The sequence below is a fragment of the Bos mutus genome, chromosome 8, assembly GCF_027580195.1.
Source record: "Bos mutus isolate GX-2022 chromosome 8, NWIPB_WYAK_1.1, whole genome shotgun sequence".
Classification (NCBI taxonomy): Eukaryota; Metazoa; Chordata; class Mammalia; order Artiodactyla; family Bovidae; genus Bos; species Bos mutus.
Window position 1 is genome coordinate 101,385,548 of NC_091624.1, and position 27,081 is coordinate 101,412,628.

At 50.1% G+C, this 27,081-nt stretch overlaps 2 protein-coding genes across 6 annotated transcripts in view; one reads left to right on the top strand and one right to left on the bottom strand.

Annotated features, from left to right (window-relative positions):
• Window positions 1-14,519, top strand: part of PNOC (prepronociceptin) — a 35,525-nt gene extending 21,006 nt beyond the window's left edge. For 3 of the 4 annotated variants that reach the window (XM_070376144.1, XM_070376145.1, XM_070376147.1), the window contains 2 exons: window positions 9,174-9,567; window positions 14,107-14,519. In XM_070376144.1, coding sequence (XP_070232245.1) covers window positions 9,174-9,567; window positions 14,107-14,192 — 480 coding nt within the window. In that variant the 3' untranslated portion in view covers window positions 14,193-14,519. Of the gene's footprint in view, window positions 1-9,173; window positions 9,626-14,106 lie in introns of all 4 variants that reach the window. The other variant, XM_070376146.1, reaches the window with a different exon arrangement.
• A 1,870-nt stretch (window positions 14,520-16,389) lies between these two features.
• ZNF395 (zinc finger protein 395) overlaps window positions 16,390-27,081 on the bottom strand; it is a 49,075-nt gene continuing 38,383 nt past the window's right edge. For both annotated transcript variants that reach the window (XM_005900070.3, XM_070376003.1), the window contains 6 exons: window positions 24,659-24,894; window positions 23,922-24,022; window positions 22,964-23,246; window positions 21,314-21,406; window positions 20,237-20,340; window positions 16,390-20,047 (listed from right to left, as the gene is read on the bottom strand). In XM_005900070.3, the coding sequence (XP_005900132.1) occupies window positions 19,936-20,047; window positions 20,237-20,340; window positions 21,314-21,406; window positions 22,964-23,246; window positions 23,922-24,022; window positions 24,659-24,894 (929 nt within the window). In that variant the 3' untranslated portion in view covers window positions 16,390-19,935. The remainder of the gene's footprint in view (window positions 20,048-20,236; window positions 20,341-21,313; window positions 21,407-22,963; window positions 23,247-23,921; window positions 24,023-24,658; window positions 24,895-27,081) is intronic.

A 27,081-nucleotide genomic window follows, 5' to 3' on the forward strand; every position in this document is an offset into this window, starting at 1 on the left:
GGTCTCAGTCAACAGAGCAGACCGCTAGTTCACAGGTAAACCAGTGAAGGAGCTGATAAAGGAATAATCTCATCATTGTCACACTCTTGACAAAGACTGAAAGTTGTACACAGTTCCTAAATCACAAGTTTTAACTGCAACCCTATACCTCCCACTCCAAGAAGCATGAAGATATGTGTACACCCATGTTTATGGCAGCATTACTCACGATAGTCAAAAGGTAGAAAAGACTCAAATGACCGACGAGAGACGGATGGATAAACAAAACATGGTCAATGCGGACAATGGAATATTATGCAGCTTTTAAAAAGGAAGGGAATTGTGATACAGGCTACATCATGGATGAGCCCTGAAGATGTATGCTGTCACAAAACGACAAATACTGTAGGATGGCACTTACCTGCAGTTCAAGACCAGTCAAGACTCAGAGACAGAAAGTAGAATGGGGCTGCCAAGAGCTGGGGAAACAGGGAGAGGGGAGTTAGTGTTTAATAAATACCAAGTTTCAGTTTGGGAGAACGAAAAATTTCTAGAGATGGGAGCAAGGGTTGATGGTAACCCAACAAAGTGAATGTACTTAATGCCACTGAGATGTACTCTTAAAAATGGTTCCAGTGTAAATTTGATGGTATTTGGATTTTACAATAGAAAAAAAAGTATTTGGAGCTCAGCTGTAAGGATAACACTGAGTCTGTACTAGTTTGTTTTTTCTTTTTTTCCACAAATTTAGGTAACTTGTTGAGAGCAAACATCATGCCTGACTGTGAAGCACTGTGATGTTCCGGCTCCCGGGACACCTTGACCTTGAGTGCCAATTGTGAGATGACAGAGGCCACCAGGGCAGGTTCCCTCCAGCCTCCTTATTGTCACCTCAGGATCTGTGCTTCTGCTCCTTCTTCTTCCCCCTTCCTGTGTACCACTGATTTTCCTGCTGGAAATTCGTTTTTCCCATCTCCCACTTGCTCTTTCCTTCCCTTTGTTGTCCTGTTTTTGGAAGAGTATCCCCATTTGCAACTTGGACCCCCTCACAGTTGCCTCGCCCCTTTGCTGTGCTTGAGCTCAGTTGCTCAGTGGTATCTGCCCGCATGGGCTGTAGCCCCCCAGGCTCCTCTGTCCATGGGATTCTCCAGGCAAGAATACCGGTGTGGGTTGCCATTTCCTTCTCCAGGGGACCTCCCCTACCCCGTGACTCGAACCCGTGTCTCCTGCACTGCAGGCAGATTCTTTAACGCTGCCCCACCTGGGAAGCCCGCCTTAACTCCTTAGCCAATCTCCAAGGTCACCAGCAGTTCCTAACCACAGAAACCTTCGCCAATGTGCAGGCTTCCCCTCCTCGTCCTCTCTGGTGAACCCTGCCTCTTCTCCACTCTGACTCTTCCTTTTCTGCCTCCTGTTAGAGCCCCATTTCTCTTCCTGCCCCCTCCAAACACAAGTGGTAACCAAGATTCCCTGTTCTTACCTCCATGTCCTTTCTTCTTCCCAGCGTCTGCTTTCCCCAGGCAGCAGGTACACTTTTTGCCTCCTCTCTGCTGGGATCCCATCACTTTCCATAGTTCCTGGGAAATCCGTGCTTCCCTTCCCTCCCCACAGCTCCAAGAACCTGTCCTGCCATCTTGCTCATACCTCCGACTCCTCCCCCAGCCAATAAACCCTTCAATACTACTCAGGAGAGGATGCCTTGCTGATTCCCCACCAGTCCCCAATTGAGCCAGCCCCTAGCACCTTTGTTCTCTGACAATTACTTGCATCTGCTGGGCTATCTCTTAGGTGCTTCTTTGCCAATTAATCTGGGCTTCTCCAGCACACAGTACAGTGTGGCACAGGGCAGTACTCAATAAACAGGTCCCGTGGAAACCGGAGGGCTTCCCAGATGGTGCTAGTGGGAACCCGCCTGCCAATGCAAGAGATGAAAGAGATACAGGTTCGAACCCTGGGTCTGGAATATTCCCTGGAGGAGGAAATGGCAACCCCCTCCAATATTCTTGCCGAGAGAATCCCATGGACAGAGGAGCCTGATGGGCTACAGTCCGTGGAGTCACAAAGAGTTGGACACGACGGAAATGACTTCGCATGCTAGCACAGGGAAACTGTAACATTCCAAGGCCTTTTAGTCTCCTAACAGGTGCAGATGCTTTAGAGGTTTTGCACAGGTGTCTTTCAAAGCCAGGAAGGAATTTGGAGCTAGTTTTTATTTCTCCGTAGCATCTTAAATCTCTGGGATCCGGAAAACACTAAGAAAATGGCCAGTTCCCACTTCAGAGTGATGGATGACCTCTTGCAAGTGCCTGTTGACCCCCAGAGGACCTGGTTGCCTGGGTGTTTCTAGCTTATATTCACTTTTAACCTATTTTTTTTTTTTTTTAAGTTTTATGAAATGCCTAGAATCGAGACAACCACATCTCACTTCCAAATCTTGCAACCCTTGACTATGTCCTCTCTGTGAAAGATGGGAGGACTCAGATATTTAGGCAAGGGTCACTGTCCGCCCCCACCCCAATCCTTCCACCAAATGATGGGATCCCAATATATTCCCAGGACCTTCCGGACCCTTGGCTTCATCAGGAATTTCATTTGTTCTCCCTCCAGGGCAATGGTCCAAGCATGCCTGCCTTTTTGTTAGACTATCATTTTGGTAAGTAAATGACTAGCACACAAGCCAAATGATTGGAAAGTCCTGGGCTTTCAGCTAATTGAGAATGATACTTACCCTACCAGCTTACGAAGAAAAAAGCTAGATTCACCGAGTCATTTTAGTGACCAAGAAGAAGGTAACTCCCAAGAAAGTTCTGTTTTGTTGTTGTAGTAGTTTAGTTACTCAGTCATGTCCAACTCTTTTCGACCTCACAGACTGTAGCCCAACAGGCTCCTCTGTCCATGGGATTTCCCAGGCAAGAAAACTGGAGTGGGTTGCCATTTCCTTCTCCAGGCAATCTTCCAGACCCAGGGATCAAACCCGTATCTCCTGCATTGGCAGGCAGATTCTTTACCCCTGAGCCACCAGGGAAGCCAAGAAAGATCTAGGGAAACTTATTTAAATTCCCTAAAACTCTATTAACAGCAGAAGAGTTACTACTTCTGGTAGTTTCTGTCTTCATTACACAGAAAATCTTAGTAGTTGACTTGCCCTGCTGCTGCTGCTGCTGCTGCTAAGTTGCTTCAGTCGTGTCCGACTCTGTGTGACACCATAGATGGCAGCCCACCAGGCTCCCCCGTCCCTGGAATTCTCCAGGCAAGAACACTGGAGTGGGTTGCCATTTTCTTCTCCAATGCATGAAAGTGAAAAGTGAAAATGAAGTCGCTCAGTCGTGTCTGACTCTTAGCGACCCCATGGACTGCAGCCTTCCAGGCTCCTCCGTCCATGGGATTTTCCAGGCAAGAGTACTGGAGTGGGTGCCATCGCCTTCTCCCCTGACTTGCCCTAGGAGTTCCTAACACATTTTTCTTTTGTGCTGCGCATCTGCTGGCCCACTAGCATTGGCTCTCTGATATACTGGCAGAACCTCCCAAAGCAAATAGGTCCCAAGTGTCTCTTGGTCAGAAGTGGCTGGATTCCTTAGAGGCAGAAACATGACAATCTGAATGAATTGTTTATTTTCCTTCTGTAGGGCTCACTAATCTTTGATCCTAGACATTCAGATGACCCTTTGCTCATTGACTTCCCTCCCCCATGCAAAGCCCAGCTTTACAGATCAATTTGGCATCAATCTGGGACTTTCCAGATGCTCCTCCATGCTGTGTCTGAATATAGCAATGTCATCAGAGTGGGCTGTGAAAACGTGTCCAGCTCACTTAATGGGCCATTAACCCATCTCTGCAAATAGGCTGGTGAGTCCCTCAGACCAGAGAGTGTAGTCAGTAAGCTCATATGCCCATCTGGTGCTACAAATGTTGCCATCAATTTGGATTCCTCATTTTTTTTGCCCCAAAACCTTCTCCTAAATCAGGAATCAAGATCCATTTTTTAGTACCTAATCATCTAACAGTATGTTGAGTCTCGGTAACAGCTATACATCTGGTTTGATCATAGAATTTCATTTCCTCTGATTTACATGCAATATAATTACCATCTGGGCTTAGAAACCCAGGGGCTTGCAGAAGATCTTAGAGACTCTAGGCTTAACAGTTTCCACTCGTTCCTGTAAATGGACAGAGCAGAACAAGGCAACGAGCACTTTGAGGATCCTATCCATGTGAGGACTGAACCAAGTGTGTTCAAAAGTCCTTTTGAGTCCAACAAGTCTACGCTTATGACCGCACAAGTCACGTTGGGACTTGAACCCAGCAAAACCCCAGGATGGAACTTGAACCCACTCCTTTTTTTTTTTTTAATGTGACTGCTCCAGGTCTTAGCTGCAGCACACTGGAGTTTTCATTCTCCCATGCTAGATTTTCATTGTGGCATGTGGGAGTGAGTGTGTGCTCAGTCACTCAATCAAGTCTGACTCTTTTTGGCCCCATGGACTGTAGCCCTCCAAGGCTCTTCGGTCATGGGATTCTCTAGGCAAGAATACTGAAGTGGGTTGCCATTTCCTCTTCCAGGGAATCTTCCGGACAGTTGGATCAATAGCCACGTTTCCTGTGCCTCCCGCATTGGCAGGCAGATTCTTTAGAAAGGAGCCACCTTGGAAGCCCTTAGTAGCAGGATGAGGGATCTAATTTCCTGACCAGGGATGGAACCCAAGTGTCCTGCATTGGGAGTGCAGAGTCTTAACCACTGAATGACCAGGAAAGCCACTGTCTTTTAATTGAAATTGCACACCTGGTCTCAGGACTTAATGAAGCTTAGATTCTTTATGTCTCCTTGCACAAAGAATTCCGTAAGAGAAAGTGATAGGTAAGAAGTGGATTTATTTAGAGATACACATTCCATAGACAGAATGCAATCTGTCTCAAAAGGATAGAATGGCCCTGGAAGAAATACATTTCACAGACAGAGTGTGGGCCATCTCAGAAGGCAAGAGGCCCCAGAATATGGGGTGGTTAGTTTTATGGGCTGGGTGATTTCATGGGCTAATGAGTAGATAAAAGATGGCGGAAGATTCGACTTCCAGTGAACCTTGAGCCTCTTCATATGCTGGCTGTGATATTAGCACTGTGATAAATGACACAACTACAGGCGCCATGAAAGTTCAGAGGCTGATCGTAAAAGATCAAAAAGTGGGCGGTGGCCCAATTCCAGAAAATCTCTACCCCTTTTCCAAAATAACTCGAATAATTCTACTCATTAGCCCATGAAATCACCCAGCCCATAAAAACTAACCACCAGTTTATGTCGTATCCTCTAGGGCTATGTCATTTGATTAGAGGTTTTATCCTTCCCGCTTCCCTCCTATTTCACTTCTACTGACTTTCCCGGTGTTACCCATGCTTTCTGCTTCCTCCTTGACTCTGTAGAGTAGGGTTTCTCAGACTCTGTGGATATATTAAGCTGGATAATTATTTGTTGGGGTGCGGGGTGGGCTGTCCCTTACATTACAGGTTGTTTGCCAGTGTTCTTGTGAAATGGAGCAGGACCCTGGGGGTCCTCCTGGGTACAAGTCCTTTCTGTGTCCCCCAATTCTTGTTTGTAGGAAATAGGTCTCCTTCAGTCTCCTGAACCTGCCCTGAGTTCCAAAGGGAAGTTGCTAATCAGGGAAGGTAGGGGATGCCAAGAGCAGGGAGGAGCAGTCAAACAATAGTGCAGCCATTCTTGGTTCCCCTCAAGGAATATACATAACAATACCTTTGTGTTCAAAGGGCTGACTCATTAGAAAAGACCAGGATACTGGAAAAGTTGGAGGCAGGAAAAGAAGGGGATGATGGAGGATGAGATGATTGGATGGCGGCACCGACTCAATGGACGTGAGTTTGAGAAAACTCTGGGAGGTGGTGAAGGACAGGGAAGCCTGGCGTGCTGCAGTCTGTGGGTTGCAGAGTCAGACATGACTTAGCGACTGAATGACGACAACGACCTTTGAATTCCTCTGTGGGACCTACGGCCCCCACCCAGGTGGATGATGGTAACTTCAGGCTGAGCACAAGATTCCTGGAACATCTGTTACCACCAGCCATTCAGAACAAAGTCACACACCCTGCAGCCTTCACCCCATATCTTGCCTATAAAAACTTCTCCACGAAATCCATCAGGGAGTTCGGGGCTTTTGAATAGGAGTCACCTGTTCACCTTGCTTCACAGCACCCCCAAGAGGAAATCAGGCAGAGAGGGTGGAAAGCAGACGGTGGACTCACATGCTGACCAGATGGAGAGACGGGGTCCTGAGAAGGGGGATTCTGGAGAGGTGCCCAGGGCTCTACACCTGAACCAGCTGGGGAGTAAGGTGATGTTCAGAGAGAGAGACAGAGCAAAAAGATAGACTTGGGGTGGAAAAAAGTAGGAGTGAAGTACTGATATATATGCTACAATCAGTACTTCATTCAAACCTGTTCCACACATACTGAAAAAGTATATCAGAAAAGAATTAAAGTCACCTGCTAGTAACAAACACCTGAAGTGACACCTTTAATAAGATGGAGATTTAGGAGTTCTCAGGTGGCTCAGTGGTAAAGAATCCACCTGCCAAGGTAGGAGACTCAGGTCCTATCCCTGAGTCAGGAAGATCCCCAGGAGGAGGAAAAGGCAACTCACTGCAGTGTTCCTGCCTGGGAAATCCCTCGGACAGAGAGGAGCCTGCTGGGCTACAGTCTGTGGGGTCGCAAAAGAGTTGGACGAAACTTAGCAACTAAACAACAGTACCTGGTAGTCCACCGGTAGGATTTGGGCTTTCACTGCTGTGACATGGGTTCCGTCCCTGGTTGGGGAACTGAGATCCCACAAGCTGAGCTGTGTGTCCCCCGCCCACCAAAAGATGGAGATTTGATTCCTCACACAGAAGTCAGGAGGAGAAAGTGGGAGATGCTCAAGTGGAAGCATGAGCATGACCACATCTTGGAGAAGCTTGGCAGCAACAAAAGGAGGGCAGGGTCAGGGTGGTAAAGGCAAGCAGGAGAAGTCAGACTGAAGGACACGTTTTGAGGATTTGGTGGAACAGCTGTTGAAGTCTGTGATTTAAGCTGCATGCGTATCTCACTACTCAGTTAGAGATCAAGTTGGAAACCTTGCTCATAGAGGCACGTGTACCACTCTGAACACCCGGGTGGGAGTGTTTGCTCCCCAGAGAGCCCCAATGGGGCACACACGCATCTTCTCACATCCTGCACCTGTCCAACCAGAGCAGTAACTCCTGATGCCCTGTAAGCCAGGCACGGGCTCCTTGGTTTGGGGCTGTCTTGGTAGTCCAGTGTTAAGACTCCAAGCTTCCAATGCAGTGGGTGCAGGTTTGATCCCTGGTCCAGGAACTAAGATCCCACATGATGCATGGTGCAGCCAAAAAAGTAAAAATTAAAAAAAAGACTCCAAGGTTTGATGAAGGGCTCTGCAGCTTCCTGCTCACCATGATGTCAAAGTCAGGCTGAAGTGGGGTTTTCATCTGACCCCAAAAACACAGAGAGGAGTGTTCGGGGTGAAGTGTGCTTGGGTGCTCAGTTGTTTCCGACTCTTTGCGGCCCCACAGGCTGTAGCCCGCCAGACTCCTCTGTCCATGGGATTTTCCAGGCAAGAATACTGGAGCAGGTTCCCATTTCCTTCTCCAGGGAATCTTCCTGAACCAGGGATTGAAGCTGTGTCTCCTGTGGTTCCTGCTTTACAGGTGGATTCTTTACCACTTGAGCATCCGGGAAGCCTGCAGCCAAAACAATAGGGAAAAAAAAAAACGTGGAGGCAGAGGCTTCCAGGAGATTCCAATCAGAGATAGGAATGTGGGAGGGAAGGGTTAAGGCCAGGGCCAGTCAGGAAGGTACAGGAACATCATGATCAGGCTGGTGGTCTCAGGCTGGTGGAGCTGGCAGGTCCGATTGTGTTGGACAGTCCCAGATTATCCAACCTGTTCAGGAAGGTACAGGAACATCATGATCAGGCTGGTGGTCTGGACGAGAGGTGGGAGATGCCAGGAGAGACAGAAGCTGCCGGGGTTCCTAGAGAGCTGGCAGGTCCACTGAATTGTGTTGGACAGTCCCAGATTATCCAACCTGTCTATATCTCAAAGGGTCTTAACCACCCCCCCTTTCTACTTTTTTATTGGTGTATAGTTGATTTACAATGTTGTATTAATTTCTGCTCTACAGCAAGGTGACTCAGTTATTATATATACAAATTTTTAAATATTCTTTCCCATTATGGTTTATCCTAGGACATTGAATTTAGATCCCTATGCTATAGAGTAGGACTGTGTTGTCCATTCATTCTGTATGTAATAGCTTGCATCTACTCACCCTAAACTCCCAGTCCATCCTTCCTCCACCTCCTCCTAACCCTTGGCAACCATAAGTCTGTTCTCTATTTGATCCCTATTTTCTATAACTCATGCACTGATAGTGATGATGAATGTATGCAAGGTGAAAAACGAATCACACCAAGGTTGATCTTTACCAGGTGACCTTAGAATAACCATGCAGATTTAACTGCGTGACTACATGCTTTAACATCCCCAGTTTCTTAAATCACTCTGACCTCTCCCAGGCCTGATAAGAGAACAGAATAAAATGTTTCTTTATGGATGAGCTATGATGAGCTATATTTGGCTCCAAAAACCCAACAAAGACTATAACTCTGTTTGTGCATTTTGTTAACTTGCTGGGTTACCTGGGTAACTTAACCTCACCTCTCTGAGCCCCAAATTTCTTTGTGAAATGACAGAGATGGGCCAGTTCGTTTTCTATTTCTTTCCAACTCTGAAATTCTATGAACTTAAGTAACTATATGTAAAACTGCTCCATGGTACTGAAGAGGTGCTTCAGAAGCTCTTGCATCGATTGGTACCAAAATAGATCATGCATGCATGCTCAGTCACGTCTTGACTCTTTGTGACCCCATGGATTGTAGCCTGCCAGGCTCCTCTGTCCATGGGATTATCCCAGCAAGAATACTTCAGCTGTTGCCATTTCCTCCTCCAGGGAATCTTCCCGATCCAGGGATCCAACCTGCACCTCCTGCTTCTCCTGTACTGTCAGGCGGATTCTTCACCACTGAGCAATCTGGGAAGCCCTAAAATAGACAGCAAAAGTACTTGATCTCCTCATTGCCTTGGACTAACAGATGTCCCTGGTCTTTCTCTTTCCTCCAACCTCTTTCTTGGCAGATGTGCATCCTCGAGTGTGAAGAGAAGGCCTTCACCAGCCCTCTCTGGACTCCATGCACCAAGGTCATGGCCAGGGGCTCCTGGCAGCTCAGCCCTGCTGACCCAGACCACGTGGCAGCTGCTCTGGACCAGCCCAGAGCCTCTGAGATGCAGCATCTGAAGCGAATGCCACGGGTCAGGAGCCTCTTTCAAAGGCAGAAGAGGACAGAGCCCGGCCTGGAGGAGGTGGGGGAGATTGAGCAGAAACAGCTGCAGAAGCGGTTCGGGGGCTTCACCGGGGCCCGGAAGTCGGCCCGGAAGTTGGCCAACCAGAAGCGGTTCAGTGAGTTTATGCGGCAGTACCTGGTCCTGAGCATGCAGTCCAGCCAGCGTCGGCGCACCCTGCACCAGAATGGTAATGCGTAGCTGGAAGGGGAGCCCCTCCCGGCTGCACCGTCCACTTCAACCCATGAGTGAGTGGGGCCCCAATGAGCTGGGGGCAAGAAGAAACGTCCTCTACCCTGTCTTAACCTTCCTCCCCGGCGGGGGCAAACATGTTGGCACCCAAACACAGATACATACTCCACACCACTTCCTTCAGGGGTTCAGCTCCTAGGACTGCTCCAGCCCACCTTTTTTTTTTTCTTTCTGGGAGCAAAAATTTTCCTGGGATTTCTCCGAACAGCTCACCACTGTGGTGAAGAGACTGGTTACCATGGGGATAATAGTAGTGTGTTAAGATAACTAATTCCTCTATGGCTCTTCAGGAGCTTAGTTACTATGGGGACAATGAAGTGGACCAAGCCTCCTATCAGGTTGCCATAGAAACCATTCACTCACCTTTCCCCGGAGACTTTAAGGACCCAAAGGACCTGCACTTAGCCATTTGCAGAGTCTGATCTATGTCTGTGATGTTGCTGTTTCACCTTCAAAGATGGCTTAGCTGTCCCCTCCCCTCCTCCCTCTATCTCAAGGTAACTGGCTTCCATGGCAACCTTTCAACTTTCCCACTCTCCCCCAGTCAAGGAGCTCTGGTTAGGAGCAGTTCTTGTTAGGACACTTTCTGTGTTTCTTTCTGCCACACATCACTTGTTCACCTGATCACTTTGGGCTGGTAGGCTGGTGCTTTGCAGCTGATGGCACCTGAGCAAGGTTTTGAGAATCTGGCCCTAATGACCTCAGTCACTTTTAGGAGAGGCACTAAAAGGATCATAATTTTTCCTCACTTTTTGCCTCTTTCCGGGTGCCATTTCTGGTTTTTTGTTTGTTGGTTGGTTTTAATTTTTATTTATTATTTTTGGCTGCGCAGGGTCTTTGTTGCTGCCTATGGGTTTTCTCTGGTTGTGGCGATGAGGGCTGCTCTCTAGTTGCGGTGCACAGGCTTCTCACTGTGGCGGCGTCTTTTGTTGCAGAGCACGGGTTCTAGGGTGTGAGAGCTTCAGTAGTTGTGGAGTACAGGCTTAGTCGCCACACAGCATGTGGGCTCTTCCTGTACTAGGGATTAACCCACGTCCCCTTCCTTGGCAGGCAGATTCTTAACCACTGGACCACCAGGAAAAGTGTCCAGGTGCCATTTCTGTCTTGTGTTTGCTTGCTTGCCCTTCCTCCTACCTCCCTGCCTGTCTGTTCTTACTCCCCCGGGCACTTGTTTATACATGTACCTACAATGCAGATCAGATCATAAATATCAGAGATCCTAACTTACTTCCCAGTCATGACAAACTCGGCTTTCCTCAGCCCATTAACCTACACATAACTTTGAGTGGCAGAGGGAACTAGCACAATGAACTTTTCTGAAAATCTAAGAGAATTCCAAGCATTAAGCATATGTGCCTTAATTCATATGTAGGAATATGATTATCTGCAGGATTTCATCTGAGCTTCCCTGGTGGCTCAGTGGTAAAGAATCTGCCTGGCAACGCAGGAGACATGGGTTCAATCCCTGCGTTGGGAAGATCCCCAGGAGGAGGAAATGGCAACCCACTCCAGTATTCTTGCCCGGAGAATCCCATGGACAGAGGAGCCTGGCAGGTTGCATGCAGTTCATGAGGTCAAAAAGAGTCAGACAGGCTCAGGCGCACATGCGGTATCTCATATCTCTCCTTAAAGAGAGAAGCTTCCCCTAACAGAATGAACTATTCAGTTGGTCAGAAACTTTGCACAAACATTATCACCCAAGTGGGGGCTTTTGCCTGACAGAGAGGCATAAAAGCAAAAAGTTTGTGCATGGGCTCTTTTACTTTGCTTCCTATATGTCAAAGGTAGCCAGATGTTAATAATCCTCCTTCAATGTTTATTAATCCACATGTGAGTCTTGAGCACCCACACTGCAGCAGGAAGGCAGCCCACACAACACTTTGCAGGTAGGCTAGCTTGTTTGCAAAACGCCCATTGCCAAATACGGATATATGTATTCAGTGGCGAGCCAAAGGCTGCCGTGTTTATTTTAGCAGAATGACTAATCTCTGAAGGCCCTGAATTAATCTGCACTGGTTTTGAAGTCATATTCTTGGATCCCTAATAAGCATTCATTTCTCCAAAGCCATATCTACACAGGACGTAATAAAAAATCTTTCAGAAATGGCATGGGCTGAATTCTTCCAAATCTTAAAGAAATTCTTCTTTTTAAATTTTTAATTGGAGGATAATTGCTTTACAATATTGTGTTGGTTTCTGCCACATATCAACATGAGTCAGCCATAGGTATACATATGTTTCCCCCCTACTCCCGCCCCACCGAACCTTCCTCCTAAACTTTAGAGACATTCTTTAAAGGGACCATCAAGGCACCCTGAAGACACATCTAAGTCTGATCTATGACCGTTTACCTTATAAAGAGTTTCAAATCAGTCACGTTAGCAGGAATCAATTTAGTTTTTAGAAAAACTATTTGAGCCCCTATTCAGGCAATTGGTTTTTCTAGTTTTCTATTAAGCCTCCAACTGAGAGGTACTGGAACATAACAGGTAACCAGCTTCTGCCTGTGGCTTTGCTCAAGATATAAAGTTCTTGATGGAAACGCTGGTGATATTAAGCAGCTCATCTGGGTATTATCGATTGCTCTCCTCCTGCGACCATCTTGCTGATTCTTTTTTCTACACATTCATGGCTGCTGAGTTCCCGTGTGGATGTGTATTTATGAGTCCCTTAAGCCTGTCTTTATTTGCCTGTACACACCCCAGCCAGCCCCACACATGCTTGAGATTTCTCCATGGCTCGGGGACTCCTATTGCCAGAGCTGTTCTGGACACCTGAGACACCCAACACCAGCCTATATTTAGAATGCTGGGCGGAACGGCACCACCCAACACATGCGACGTGTGTGTGTGCGCTCAATCATGTCCCACTCTGTGACCTCATGGACTGCAGCCCCCCAGGCTCCTCTATCCATGGGATTCCCCAGGCAAGAATACTGGAGTGGGTTGCCACTTCCTCCTCCAGGGGATAGGACCCATGTCTCCTGTATTGGCAGGCAGGTTCCTTACCACTGAGCCACTGGGGAAGCAAACACTTGGGATAAAGAACCCTTATTCAGAAAGTGTAATGATGTCCTAGAAGGGAGGGACACTGGTATATATGGAATCGAGAAAAATGGTACAGAGGAACCTATTTGCAGGGTGGGAATAGACACAGACTGTAGGGAATGGACTTGTGGACACAGCAGGGAGAGGCGAGAGGTGGCATGGATTGAGACAGCAGCATTGACTATACCCACTGCCATGTAAAACAGCCAGTGGGAAGCTGCTGTATGGCACAGGGAGCTCAGCTCAGCGCTCTGTGACGACCGAGAAGGGCGGGATGGGGCGAGATGGGAAGGAGAGAGGTTCAGGAGGGAGCAGATATCTGTATGCTTATAGCTGACTCACTTTGTTCTACGGCAAACACTAACAACATAATAAAGCAATGACACTCCAATAAAAAAATAACAAGTGGAATAAAAAAAGGGACACTGGGGTGCAGGACCAGTCCTAGAGAGACCTGTGAAGAGTACGCGACTGATCCCGATACCTGCCGTCCATTTTCCTGGCCCCATGCTCCCCTCCTGTCTTCCGCTGCCCCAGACTTTGACTTTCTAGATGGTGGAGAGTGAGCAGATTCATTCCTGGTGAGGAATCAGTGAAGTTAGCACTTGTAATAGAGCCACAAATGAGGGCTCTTTTTAGCCTGAAGAAATGAATTACTATACAGAGATTCCAAATACTGATACCAGGGATAAGAGAACTGTTTCCGGGCAGGAGGCTTCCCCTTTGTTCTCTTGGTTCTGACGCTAGATTATGGGCCAGGGAAACAGGTGTGTAGAGGGAGTCAGGGACCCCTTCTTGCTGCTTTTGGGGATAATTATGTGGCTTATAAAGCTTTTTTAAAAAAACATAATTTACTTGGCCGCACTGTACAACATGTGGGATCCTAGTTCCCTGACCAGGCCCTCTACATTTAGGGCTTCCCTGGTAGCTCAGCTGGTAAAGAATTCACCTGCAAGGCAAGAGACCCCCGTTCGATTCCTGGGTTGGGAAGATCCACTGGAGATGGGATAAACTACCCACTCCAGTATTCTTGGGCTTCCCTGGTGGCTCAGACGGTAAAGAATCCACCTGCAATGCAGGAGACCTGGGTTCGATTCCTGAGCTGGGAAGAACCCCTGGAGAATCGCATGGCAACCCACTCCAGTATTCTTACTTGCCTGGAGAATCCCCAAGGACAGAGGTGCCTGGTGGGCTACAGCGCGTGGGGTTGCAAAGAGTTGGACACGACAGCGACCAAGCACAGCACAGCAGCCCTGCATTTAGAGCACGGAATCTTAACCTCTGGACCTCCAGGAAAGTCCCAGACGATAGTTTTTCTTTGCCTCCTTTCTATTTCTCAGGCACTAGGGAAAATCGAATTGAAGGGACAGAAAAACTGTCAGATTTGCCGTTTTAATCTGCCATTAATTTGTCATTTTATGTCTCTCCAGGTGTCCGGGCGATCCCCAAAGCAGCATGTCTCCAGCCCCAAACCTGCCGGCTGGGCATCAGGACGCCTCCCTCCCCAAGGCACTGAGGCGAGCTTTGCCTCCAGGCTGCCACCCCAGGGTCCTGCCCCATCTGGTTGTCTTTCCCTCCCTGACTCCTCCTGGCCCCTCCCCATTCATGGCATGTTTCATGACAGCCCTGTTGCTACATCAGAGTGTATTTTTGTAATTCCTCCAGCTAACATTTAAACGGCCCCATCTCTCCTTCTCACTCACCTCTTCCCCCTTTGAGGTGGTGGGTTCAAGGAACAGGAAATCAAGCCTGGGGTTTTGACTCGTCACTGCCGTAACTTGTTTGTAAAAGAGCTGTTCTTTTTGACCGGTTGTTTTAAACAGATTTCTCCATTAAACTTCTACTGAGCAAATGGTTAGTAAATGGGTTGGCTGCTTCTTTAACTGAGAGCACAGACTCCAGATATACAGTCAGAGCTGCCTCTCCTGAGAGCCAGAGGCCAAACGCAGGTGACTCTGTTTTATGTCAAGTGTGTCGAGCAGGAACACCCCGACCGTGCTGGGTCCCCAGGTCCAAAGCCCGCTGCTCTGTGATTGGACCCAGCAGGCGGGATGGTGGAGGGGCCAGGCTACTGTACCCCACCCTCAGTTTCTGACTCACTAGAAAGTTGCATCTTTAACAATTTCCAGGTGATGTAGCATTTGCTGGTTTGGGACCCTCTGGATGGGGTCGAAACTAACTCAAAACATGTTAAGATGGGTAATATCAATTCAGCCAAGAAACCTCTGGTCCACCCAAATGGAGTGACTGAGGTGGGTCAAACTTCTATACAGATATATAGGGGGCCGTGGGAAATCAATAGGGAGGGTAAGGTGCTCTGTTGGGGAACTCGGGGCGTGGCGGGGGCGCCTGGTGAGGTGAGGGGTTACTGGAACCCAGTGAGGACTGTAGCTCCCTCTAGTGGTCAGGAGGGAAACAGCCACTCACTGTGCAGGCTGGTACCATCGGCGAGATTGAACTCTCTCCTTTCCAACTCTAGCCTGGCGTCTCCTGTTGGTCAGACCCAACTGGGAGCCAGAAAGTTAGGGGTGCAACCTAACTTTTGGATGCAGTCACAAAGGTGGACCTGGGAGGGTCCAGAGCTGCAAATGGACAATGTCCAGCCCAAAGGCAGTAAACCCCTTTAAAGGAGGGGTGCAGGAAGGCAGGGTGGGGGTGGCGGGCACCGGCGGGAAATCGCAGCGATTCTTAGTCTGTCTTAGACCAAGTGGGGCAAGGACAGGGGAAGAGGGAGAAAGGGGCTCTCTAATCTACACCAAGGGGAGGGAAAGGCTAAGGACAACCTCTCCCACAGGCTGCTGATCTAGACTGACTTTGGCAGAAATCTAGTTCTAGGTCTTCTTCTCTGAGCAGCTTCACACCTCACTGCTGGGTGGTGTGTGTCCTAGAACCCCCTCCCAGGGCAAGACAGAGCTTTCTGTGCCAGCTCCCCTTCCACCCAGGCCAGCTCTGAACCAGCATCGTGGGCCATCAGAGGACACAAAAGCCACGGGTTGACGGGGGTGGGGAGCAGGGTTAGCACGCGTTGCACAAGCAGAAGGTGGCTCCTTCTCTCCGTAGGCACTTGCCGGCTCCCCAGCAAATTTAGGTCCACAGCCGGGACCTTCTCCCCATCATCAACAATGCAAGCAAGAGAGAAAATGGTTACTTTCCTAAATCAAGGAAGTCACTAATGTAAAAAGTAAAAAAACAGTGGTTGCTTTTATGAGGAAAGGAGGAATAGCACCTAGCTAGAGGGCTTCCCCGGTGGCTCAGATGGTAAAGAATCTGCCTGCAATGCGGGAGACCTGGGTTTGATCCCTGGGTTGGGAAGATACCCTGAAGGAGGGCATCGGAACTCACTCTAGTATTCTTGCCTAGGGAATCCCCATGGACAGAGGAGCCTGGCGGGCAACAGTCCATAGGGTCAAACAGTCAGACACGACTGAGCGACTAAGCACAACACAGAGGTACAATGGCAGTTTCTGGAATGCTGGCCATGATCTGTTTTTTGAAGGAATGGTGGATACTTAGGTGTTTGCACTGTAATAAACCATTAAACTGTAAAAATTAAAATCAGAGATTAGGAAGAAAAAAAAAAGAAACTGGTTATCTCCTAGATTACAATCCTAACGCTATTATTTTCCAGATGATGACTTTGGGCAAGTTTTCTAACCTCTGGGCCTCACTTTCCTCACCTGTAAAATGGGAGTGATGAAATGAAAATAAATTAATAAATTTTAAAAATATTTTATTTTAAAAATAAAATAAAAATGGGACTGACAACAGTAATTCCTTTGTGGGTTTATCCATGTAAGCGCTTGGCCAGGTCCCTGATAATGTTGCCTGCTGTTACTATAAGCAAAGGAGTATACACACTTCTCCCCCGGGGCTATTGCTTGCTTAACACCAAGGACAAAGATAATCTTATCCTTTGCAGGGCGAGAGGGCGGAGGGACAGGCACACATCAAATCAGACAATGTACCATTTTATTCCTTATAAAATATATTTCATATTGCTGTAAAAACATTATATTTCACATTTTTAAAAAAATTTTTAACAGTAAAAATAATACTTGGAAGACAGCTGGGGGAAAAGGCGCCAATAAAGACAAGTTCACAGATGGGATTTATCTCCCTCTCCTTTTTTTCTTTTTGCCCCTGGTAAAGTCAGAACCTGTGAGGACCAGAAAGTAACAGGACAGATTTCTTCCGAAAAGTCAGAGTTTCCACATCCAAATCCATTATGTCCTTCAAAGAATCTAGCCTCGGGCCAACTGCAACCTTGTGGATGTTGCTCAGAATGTGTTCTGAAATTACAGGATTGCTTTCACAGCCAGCTTCAAAGTCAGATTATTAAATCTAAGCCATTTTACTCACCCGTTGGTCCTTGTGTTCTGCACCTGTGACCTCACTTGACCACCAGGAAATGGCAAGTCACTCCAGTCTTCTTGCCCGGGAAATCCCACGAACAAGAAGAGCCTGTAGGGCTACCATGAGGTTGCAAAGAGTCAGACAGGACTCAGTGACTCCACCACTACACCACCACTATTCACTGGACTCTCTTCGCACTGAAGCGCAAGCATGGGTGCAGATTCAGTATCATTAAGGCTGCTCAAAGCAGGCACCACAGACTCCAAAGGTACTTCCAAAATATTGGGAATAAGCATAACATCCCCGGAGTAAAGAGTTTCCCAAGACGCTTGCTTTGCCAATCCGTCCTGTTAGTTTCCAAAGCGCACCTGTCGCCTCTTACCTTCCATCAGGTTCTGCCTCCCAGGATGGGCCAGGAAGTAGGGAGAAATACAGAGATGAAGAAAACAGGCGTGATGGTGGGGTCAGTTCACAAACAACCCCCGGCCCTCTGAGAAGAGACGAATGGGACATCCCCAGGACAGACCACACGTCAAGAACCCGCACGACAGCCACAGACGGAGCAGTGGGAGGAGAGGGGCTGGAGGAGGCCACCACCACCGGGAAGGAGGCCGGAGCAAAGGCCGACAGGGAAAGCCGCACCAGAATGTTAAAAAAAACAAGAACCTCAGTTTTGAAATTGTTGCATCAATTTCTTCTCTCTTCCTTTTCTGCCCTGTACAGCAGTGAGGCGACAAGCCTGCCTTACTTAGAGAAAATCTTGATATCCAGTTGTACCTACATGGTCCAAACTGAGGAGGAAATGAAAATAGTGTCTCCAAAGGGGAGACCCAGCAAAGGCTTTGAGTAAGGAGGAAAGGGGAGACGCTGCTGGGCAGAGCTCCCCCCACCCCCGTCTCAAAGGCCCCCTCCTCACACGGGTAGGACCTACAGGTGCACAGGGCGCGAAGCCGGGAGTCAGCTTTGGGAAGCTGGGAGCTTGAAGGAGCGGGAGGAAGAACCCAGCACCTCTTGCTGGCTTGATTTCCAGCTTTACCGAGGGACAGAATTCCACATACATTTTTTTTTTTTTACTAAGTTATAAAAATATACCCCATCACCACCAAAGACACTCATGTGTTAGAGTGCCTTTCCCTTCTGTCACCAAACCCAGGTCACCATCACCCTTCACACCATCATACCCCCTATTCCCGTCTGCCAGTTTCCAACATGCGTGTCACAGATGGAAAGGCATCTATCGGGCTCCTGCAGCCAGGTGAGCCTGCCTGGACGGGAAGGACAGCCTTGCTCACAGCCAAAGCCTGGATGCCGCTGTGCAAGCCCCAGAGAGTTGGCCTCATGGTAGAGTTCCCTGAGCCCCTGACATTTGGGACGTGGGCCCTGAGGAGTCCCCCAGACCAGTCCCGCTCGGCAGAAAGGTGAGGCTTTGAGCCAAAAACATACCCTCCCCCAGCCCTGCTCGCCCAGGCACAGAACCCCCTGCCTCTACTCATCCCTCCTCAACAAAAATGGATTTACGTATTCAGCTCTCAGGTCACGCAGTTCGGGGTCCCCTCCATTCCTGAGGTCTCCAGTAGATGCTAAATCAACCCCAGTTCCCGTCACATGACCTCCTCAGGCCCCCTAACCTCCCCAGAAGACGCCCAACAGGTGTCTGGAACCACGACACCACATCCAACTGACCCTCCCCATCACACTGACGACCCCGCAGAAGCCCCCTGAAGAGTCCTGTCCTGCCTGTCACCTTAGGAAGAAAACCAGACGGTCCCCAAAGGGCCAGGTGAGCCCATGGAGCCACGGGACAGCTCTGTGCCCTCTCACCGTGGCAGGAGCTGCCACCTACCTTTCTCTCTGTTCTCTTCACCAGCCCGGCCCTATGGCCTTGGAGGAACACGGGAAGATCCCTGGTTCCCATGAGGCGAAGAGGGATCTACCTCAGGGCAGGATCTCTCAGCCAAAGGGGGAATCTTTAATCAGAAAGAGGCTCCTGAATACACCGTAAGTGAAAACAAAGTGTTTCTGAGGGGGTGTCTTCCAGAGCTGGTGGGGAGGGGTGGGTGTGGGTTCACTCAGGGAACAGCGAAGAACTCTTGCCGAGTTTTATACCGTCTGGTCTCTTCTCAAGGAAAGAGTGGGCAAGGGAGTCTTGATCTGCCACACTGTACGACGTGAATTCTTTTTAGCCTTTTGGCTCAGCTTCCTGGGGACAGTCTTTCTACAAACCTACGCATCTGGGCTTGGAGAAGAGGCCACACCGTATCTGTTGGGCTGCAACCTGACCTGAGGGACCCCACATCGGAGCAGCTGGCACCAGAAAAAGAGCTTTCCTTGCATTCTGATGGAAGCTGCTGGGGGAGGACAATCTCTCCCTTCTCCTAGATCTGGGTGGAGAAAGGGGGCCGGCTGCACCTCAAAAAGCTCACACATCAGCCCCGTCTTCCCACCCCAGCCTCAGCAGGTCCTGTTCTCTGGGTCATCAGCCAGAAATCTTTTCTCTAAAAAAAAAAAAAAGTAAATCCATGTTGCTCAAAGTCCCTTCTGAAAGAGTGGAGAAAGCAAAGAATCCACCAGCTCAGCAGGAAACACAATGAGCTGTCCCTTCCTTCCATACGGTACACATTAATCCCCTAGGGAGATAGGCTGTGGGGAGGAGAGGAGGGGGAGTCATTTCTTTGGTCTCTGGTTTGCTGCAGAATACCCTTGGTCAGTTTTGGCTCTCTCTTATTTTAGGGGAAAAAAAATAATTTTTTTGTTTCTATTTAAAAAAAAAAAACTAAAACATTTGAGTATTCAACCTTAGCCAATAGAGCCCAAACTCCCCATGTCCACTCTGTAGCTTTTAGGCTTCTGCTGTGGGCTTGGGACCCATCTGCCTGTGTCCCCAGGCCACCGGGAGGGGCCGTGGTTCAGTCCAGGAAGCGCTGGCAGGCCTTCTTCCAGCGGCAGGCGGTGCACCACTGGTCCCGGTGCTCAATGCCGTACACCTTGCGGCACTTCTTAGCTTCCCCGCGGGCTTTCCTACAAGAAGGGTCAATGAGGGGATGGTCACCCGCTGGCCAGCCAGCAAGGGGGCCACCAGGGCCGGAAGACCGACCGCCTCCCTCGCATCTGAGACGTCCCCCACTGGCTCCCTGGGACCAACCCTAGGGACGAGGGGCGGGTGGGGACAGGAGCCCCCAAGGAGATCTCGGGAGAGGACAGGCTCACCTGGTGGTGCTCTGGGCCCGAGGTGGAGACGTGACGATCAGGTGAGACTTCATGGCAGGGGGCGGCTGCTGGGGCTCGCTGAAGCTTAGCGACCGGCTCCGGACCTGGGCACAAGGAGAGGGGCTGTGAGCACGAGGGCAGAAGTGCAAGGCAAAAGGACCATCCCGGGGGACAGCCAGCTACCCCCACCCCACCTGTGCCAGGAGGCCTTCTCTAGAAGGAGATTTCAGGGAGAGGTGAGCAGGGATCAAGGAGGGAGTGGAGGTGGAGAGGCAGGAGCCAGCCTTGAAAGGCACACTGCAGCTAGGGGAAGGGGCTCCAAGCAGGAGAGCCACTTGGCCTGGCCCCCTCGTGGGCTGCCACCTGCAGATTTAGAAGAAGCTACCATACTGGGGCAGAAAGAGGGACAGCACAGCCTCAGCGGCACCTTTGGGTACGTGGGTTTTACAGTGTGCGGTGATGCCTTCCTGCAGGAGGCGTTTCAGACTGCAACACCCTAAGGGTCTCTCAGTCGTATCCAACTCTTCGCAACACCATGGACTGTAGCCCGCCAGGCTCTTCTGTCCATGGGGATTCAAAATAACTTACAATTTATTTCAGTTTGGGGCAAGCAACCTAAGGCGCTGGTCTGCGGTGGCCCGGAGAGCTCTGATCCACCTGCACAGCCCCCCACGCGCCCCTCTCTCCTTTCTCACCCTCCCTCTGCCCCTCCAGCTTCCCCATGTCCTCTCCCTCCTCCTCTTGGCATCAAAACCTTACCAAGCACCCCCAGGGGCTCAGAACTAAACAGAGCACTGATCCCACCTGGCCTCATGATCTTGGCAATAAACTTTATCTTGGTGCTCCTCGCCAGCACGCCCCTCCCACATTCTATTGGCACCTATGACTCTCGGTGGTGGCGGGGCGGGGGGGGGAGGGGGGCGGTGGGCAAGGGTATGAAGACTTTCAAGAAGCTGGGGTGCAGGAGGCAATGAGCTCGGGGGAAAGGCCTCCAGCACGGGGTGTGTGTGGCTGAGCCCTCAGCTGGTTCCAGGGCCCCTGGAAGGGCTGAGGGGCCTGGAGCGCTGGCGCACTCACCGGGGACAGGGAGGAGGTGCTGGAGGGGGCAGCAGCCCAGCTGATGCTGGTGTAGATGTGCGGGGAGACCGGGATCTGGAAAGGCGGCAGAGCCTGTGGAGACAGAGTGCGTTGGCCAGGGCCCAGCTCAGGAAGCTCTCAGGGCCCTCTTCCCACTCCAGTGACCTCATGGTCTGCAGCAACAGCAACCTCACACTAAAAAGTCCTGGGACACCCCAAAATGCTCCTCCTGAGAGAAATAGCAGAGCACTGGCTCTCTGGAGTCGTCTTTGTCTCGGGCTCCAGGCTTTTTTTGGAGCTCCCCTCTTGGAGCTGGTTTACGTGCCAGCCTCATGACTTAATCATCTCCACAGATTAACTTCTTGGCAGCATCATCTACGAAGAACATGCTCGGGGCAGCTCCCCCAGAAATTCAGCCTTGTGAGTTGGGGCACAGGCACTGCGCTAAGTGCCTGCCACCCCTGGGGCAACCGCATGGAAGCAGCGACTCTCCAGGTCAAGGTTTGTTTCTAAAATCACCAACCGCCCTTTCCAGGTCTCATGTCACAGGGACAGCTGGCGGCCTGAAGGGCCACCTGAGTTGAAATAGCTGAGTGACCACTCATGACCACTCATTCTAATGAGAAGGAGAGCTGGCTTGCTCTCTAAAGGCTTTCCGACGGAAAGCACTGCTTCTTAATTACTAACTTGCAAATAAGCCTACAGTCGGAAAAAAACAAGCAGTAGGCATCAAAGGATTTTAAGAAAAACTTGCACATGGCAAACAGAGTCTTCGGCACCTACTACATGCAGTAAAAACCACCCTAAATGCCACCCGCTCCATGACTGCTTTCCCAACCCAATGGGCATAATACCTTGGTCTTTACAGCTATTGTTGCTTAGTCACTAACTTATGTCCGACTTGTGAACTGTACCCTGCCTCCTCTGTCCATGGGATTTCCCAGGTAAGAATACTGGAGCCAGTTGCCACCTCCTTCTCCAGAGGATCTTCCCAACCCAGGGATCGAACCCGAATCACCTGCATTGGCAGGTGGATTCTTTACCACTGAGCCACCAGGGAAGCCTGGTCCTTCCTGTACCCACAACAATTGCTTGTGCCTCCAGTAAGATATTTTAACTACTTATTATAATTAATCGTAGTTACATATTCATTTCTCTCTCCAGCTAAACTGTACACTTCACAAGCTCAAGAATTATATATCTTATTCTATCTGCAAAGCTTATCCTGCAGCTTGACACACAGTATGTATTCAAAAAACTGAGGGCCAGATTATTTAATGTAGTACAGTTCTGAGAATTGGGGATTTGCTCTCGGAAACCCTACTACACTAGTCTATCCCCTCTTATAACCAACAATGGACCAATTCCCCTATCCAAATCTATCAACCTGGTTACTTAGGGATTCAGCCAGATTTCTTAACCACTGGATTCAGCCAGATTCAGTAACCACTCATTACAGTCATCAAGGTACAACTCTGGAATTCCTGTGTTTATTGAGTGTGAAGTCATTTTCCTTATAGAAGCAAGAGATAATTCAGCTGAGGACTCAGCCTCCAATCAGTGTGGTCAGTGGCCTGTGATCAGGCTGACCAGTGACAGGCACGGAATCCCTCATGGCCCCTAGGCTGAGGTCCCAGGGGGTCCCCATACCTGGTATGCATGGTCGGCCTGAATGTGCCAGAAGGAGCCAGGAGCTGACTTGCTGAGAGCACCAGAGGGCAGGTAAGACTCCAGGCCAGGGTGATCCGGGCCTGAGGACTGGGCTTTGGGAGGAGGCGGTGGGGGCAGGATGGTGAGGGGCGGGCTGGTCACGCTGGGGGTCGGAGCCGAGTCGGCGGTGGGGACGCCAGCCGCAGCAGCTTCCCCCTTCATCTGCACCTCTGTGTAGTAGAAATCCTCCTCCCGCTTGAACTGGTCGGAGTCCACGGTGTCCCTGCAGGGGAGGGAGATGCGGTGACAACCAGCGACAAGCTGCCCTGGTCCAAACACAGGGGACAGCGAGGCATGAGGGGGAGCGCCTGCTCAGGGCCACCAGCAGGTCACAGGAGAAGCCCAGAGGACAGGTGGGAGCCTAGGTCCCGACATGGGCTCCCAGGGATTGCACCCTGGCACGTCAAGGGGAATTATTTTCCCTAGCACCGAAGGCTTCTCCTCTGGCCAGATCTGCTTCACACTTTGCCCTGGGTCCTCTCTGGACCCCATTCACTCGCGGTCACTCTCTCCAGCAGGGGAAGGACTATGAGTCGGTCCCCTTGGCCTTCTGCAGCCCCGGCTCCGGCTGTCAGTGCGAGGGGAGCCCCAGCTCCCCAAGGGGAAGCAACAGCCTCTAAGTAACTAACCACCCTCTATGTGCCCAGAACTGAACCATCTTCCTTCCGGGGTGAGAAGACATACCCATCAACAGCATCACCCACCACCGGAGGAGGGCCTCCTTCCCAGCAAAGATCCCAGCAAAGGGGCTGTTCCACGGGGCCCAGGATCAGGGATGGGTGGGGTCCTCAGCCAGCCAGTTTCTCAGAAACATTTGGGGGCGTGGGTCTCGGGGAATCAGTGGGTGGAGGAGGGCTGAAGAACGCCCTAGACAGAGGAGCTCTGCGTGCATACCCACCCCAGGTGGAGGGCTTTCACGTGTCGTTTGATGCCCACGATGGAGCGCAGGACTTTGCCACAGCTGGGCCACAGGCACTTGTACATCACCTTCACCGAGTTCTGGAGGGAAAGGAACAGGGATGAGGAGGTCATGTCCCCCCGCTCAGCCTCACCCAGTGGGGCTCCAGTCACATCCAACAGGACCCAGCAGAAGGCTCAATCGAGACTTCGAGAAGGCTAAACGGGTTCCCAGAGACCAGAAAGACTGACAAACAGGGGCAGAGAGCTGGTCCTGGGGGCCGGCATCGGTCTGCAGCAGAGATGGGGGTGGGCTGGGGGGAGGGGGATGGAGGAGAGGAGATGGGCTGGGGGAGGGGAGATGGGCTAGGGGACAGGGGAAGACCTGACGGAGGTCTCTACAGGGGAGCTGGGTTGGGCAGAGGTGAAAAGGCCAACGATGCGGCATTGGAGAGGAGGGGAGGGCTTCTGGGAATATCAAGAGGAAAGAGAAGCAGCAAAAGAGAGCTGAAATGATGGTCCAGGGCCTGGGACTCGGCTCCCAATGCAGGGGGGCCGGGGTTCGATCCCTGGTTGGGGGGAACTAGATCCCACATGCCACAACCACGATCTGGTGCAGCCTAATTAATTAATTAATTTTTTTTAAAATGGATCACTGAAACAGGATGGAGCCCGAGAAGGCCCGGGAAACCAGGCCTGGCCCCTCTGTGGCTGAGCTTGAAAGCTCAGGCTACTCACCTTTCTTTTTCGGGGAGCTGGTTCATCCAACAGGAAAGCGTCTGGGTCGGTCTCAAATCCATTATCAGTCTGGGGAGAGCCGAAGGCGTCCCCCAGGTACTTGGGGCTGGCCTGGGGGTGGGGGGGCGAGGGGGTGGAGACGCCGCTGCTCCCACTCCAGTGCCCGCTGGTGGTGCTGCTGCCGCTGTCCGACACGTCGCCGCTCTCCTTCCACGGGTCGCAGGCCGTGCGGGAGGCTGGAGGGGAGAAGACAGAGGATGCTCGGTGCCTGTCCCTTTGCTCATGCCAGATTCTGCACAGACAGCCCAGGTCGGGGGCAGGACACTCTAGTTTAGACTCTGGGTTCCTGGGCTTCCCTGGTGGCACAGTGGTAAAGAATCCACCTGCCAATGCAGGAGACACAGATTTGATGCCTGGTCTGGGCAGATCCCACAGGCCAAGGAAGAACTAAGCCTGTGTGCCTCAACTGCTGAGCCTGTGCTCTGCAACAGGAGAAGCTGGCTCACTGCAGCTAGAGCGTAGCCCCCAGCTGCCACAACTAGAGAAAAGCCTGAGCAGCAACAAAGACCCAGCATGGCCAAAAATAGGTACATAAATAAAAATTATTTTCTTAAAAAAGCTGGGTTTCTGAATCTAATGCCGGGTTCTGCTTGCCTGGCTCTGTATTCCAAGGGGGAAAATAAAAAACTGACAAAGTACCCCTTCCCTAACAAACCCCTCCCCTTTCTGGGCTTCAGTAAAAATGAGGAATGGGTCCCTTCATTGCAGCACTGTCTGTGGGTGGCAGACTGCTCTGTTATCAGGGACCCTTCCTGCCACAGCTGTGCTGATCATCACTGACCGCCAGACACGCTCTGTAGCTGTATTTTGTGTGCAGGTGTCCCCCAGTTTTCAAAAGTTCAATTTATACCTTTTCCTTCATATGCAAGACCTGCGGTCTGCCCTCCAAATCCCCAGTTTCCGCACTGAAAATATTTAGGAAAAAGAATTCCGGAAAGATCCCCACAGCAACACTTGAATTTGCCACAGAGCAACGAAACATTTAAACAGCAACATTTAAAAGGCATTTACATTGTCTTTCCAACTACTTACAATGTTGTACACAGCATCTGCCTTGTGTTAGGTATTATAAGTAACCTAGAGATGATTGACAATATGCAGGAGAATGTGCATAGCTTAGATGCCAGTACAATGCTGTTTTACACAAGGGACTTGAGTATCCATGGATCTGGGTATCCGCACGGGTCCTAGAACCAATCCCCCATGAATACAGACTGACAACCTGACATCAGGACCTGTTTTCACTGAAAGAAATCTAAGGAGGACTTTCACTTTATGAAAAAAGGTGACAATAGTTTTCAATGCTGGTTCTGCAGCGAGCTGTTAAAGAGGCAGGGTGCCCCAAACAGTGAGAGTGGCCCCACCAAGCCCCTTCCTAGGAACACACTCAGCATCTCAGCACCAGCCCCCAGAGCTTTGAACTGAACCTGCGAGTATCTGTGCTTTATCACAATGTACTTTGTGCATCCGTTAGCAAGAGGCGTCCTAAGGTAATGGTTTCTTTGCCTTATACCATTTCAGTTTTCGAAAGTTTTCACAGAAATGCCCTACTTTCAGATAGCAGGGGACACCTGTATTAATGGAAAGATAACCTAATCAAAATGTACCTCTCACTTTAAAGGCAGGGGGAGAACAGGGAGAGGGGAGAGGAAAAGCCTCTCCTGCCCCCACCCCGCCCCTGCACACAGACAAACTGGCTGGGTACCACTTGGGAAGTTTTCCCGGGAGTTGAGTAGGATGCAGAGGCCAGGAGAAGGGCTTGTTAACCAGGCTTTCTTAAAAGATGCCTTTTGATAATTTAAACCCAGGTAAGTACATCAAAACCTGCGTGAGAAAAGAAACCATTCAGCCAGCTCTCATAGCTGTCGGGAGGTGAAGACTTTACCAGAGCTGGCTCCTGTTTTTATCCACAGGGAACACGTTTAGAGCAGGAAAGACAAGCTCCGAGAACAGTTCAGACTCATCACGAGATGACAGGAGGCCTGCTTGCCCGACAGGGCCTGAACTCGCTGCCCTGCTCCCAGCAACGCGTCTGAACAGGAAGACCACAGTCAGACCTGTGAAATTTTCAGTTTTTAAACTGCCTCCCTTTGGGTTGCTTTAAGCCCAACCCAGACTCTTCCGTGCCTAGGCCATAAACCTGTACTGACAGCTTATTGACCAGAGACCCATTAATACGTCTTTTGTTACCCAAACATTATTGATCAGAGATGTTTCAGTATTCACTGACGTAACAAATCGGTGGTCACTGGCATTAGGTTCTGCAAAAATTCTTGGGTCAATAATGTGCTAATTTACACCATTTTGTTGTTGTTGTTCAGTCTCTAAGTTGTTTCTGACTTTTTTCGATCCCATGGACTACA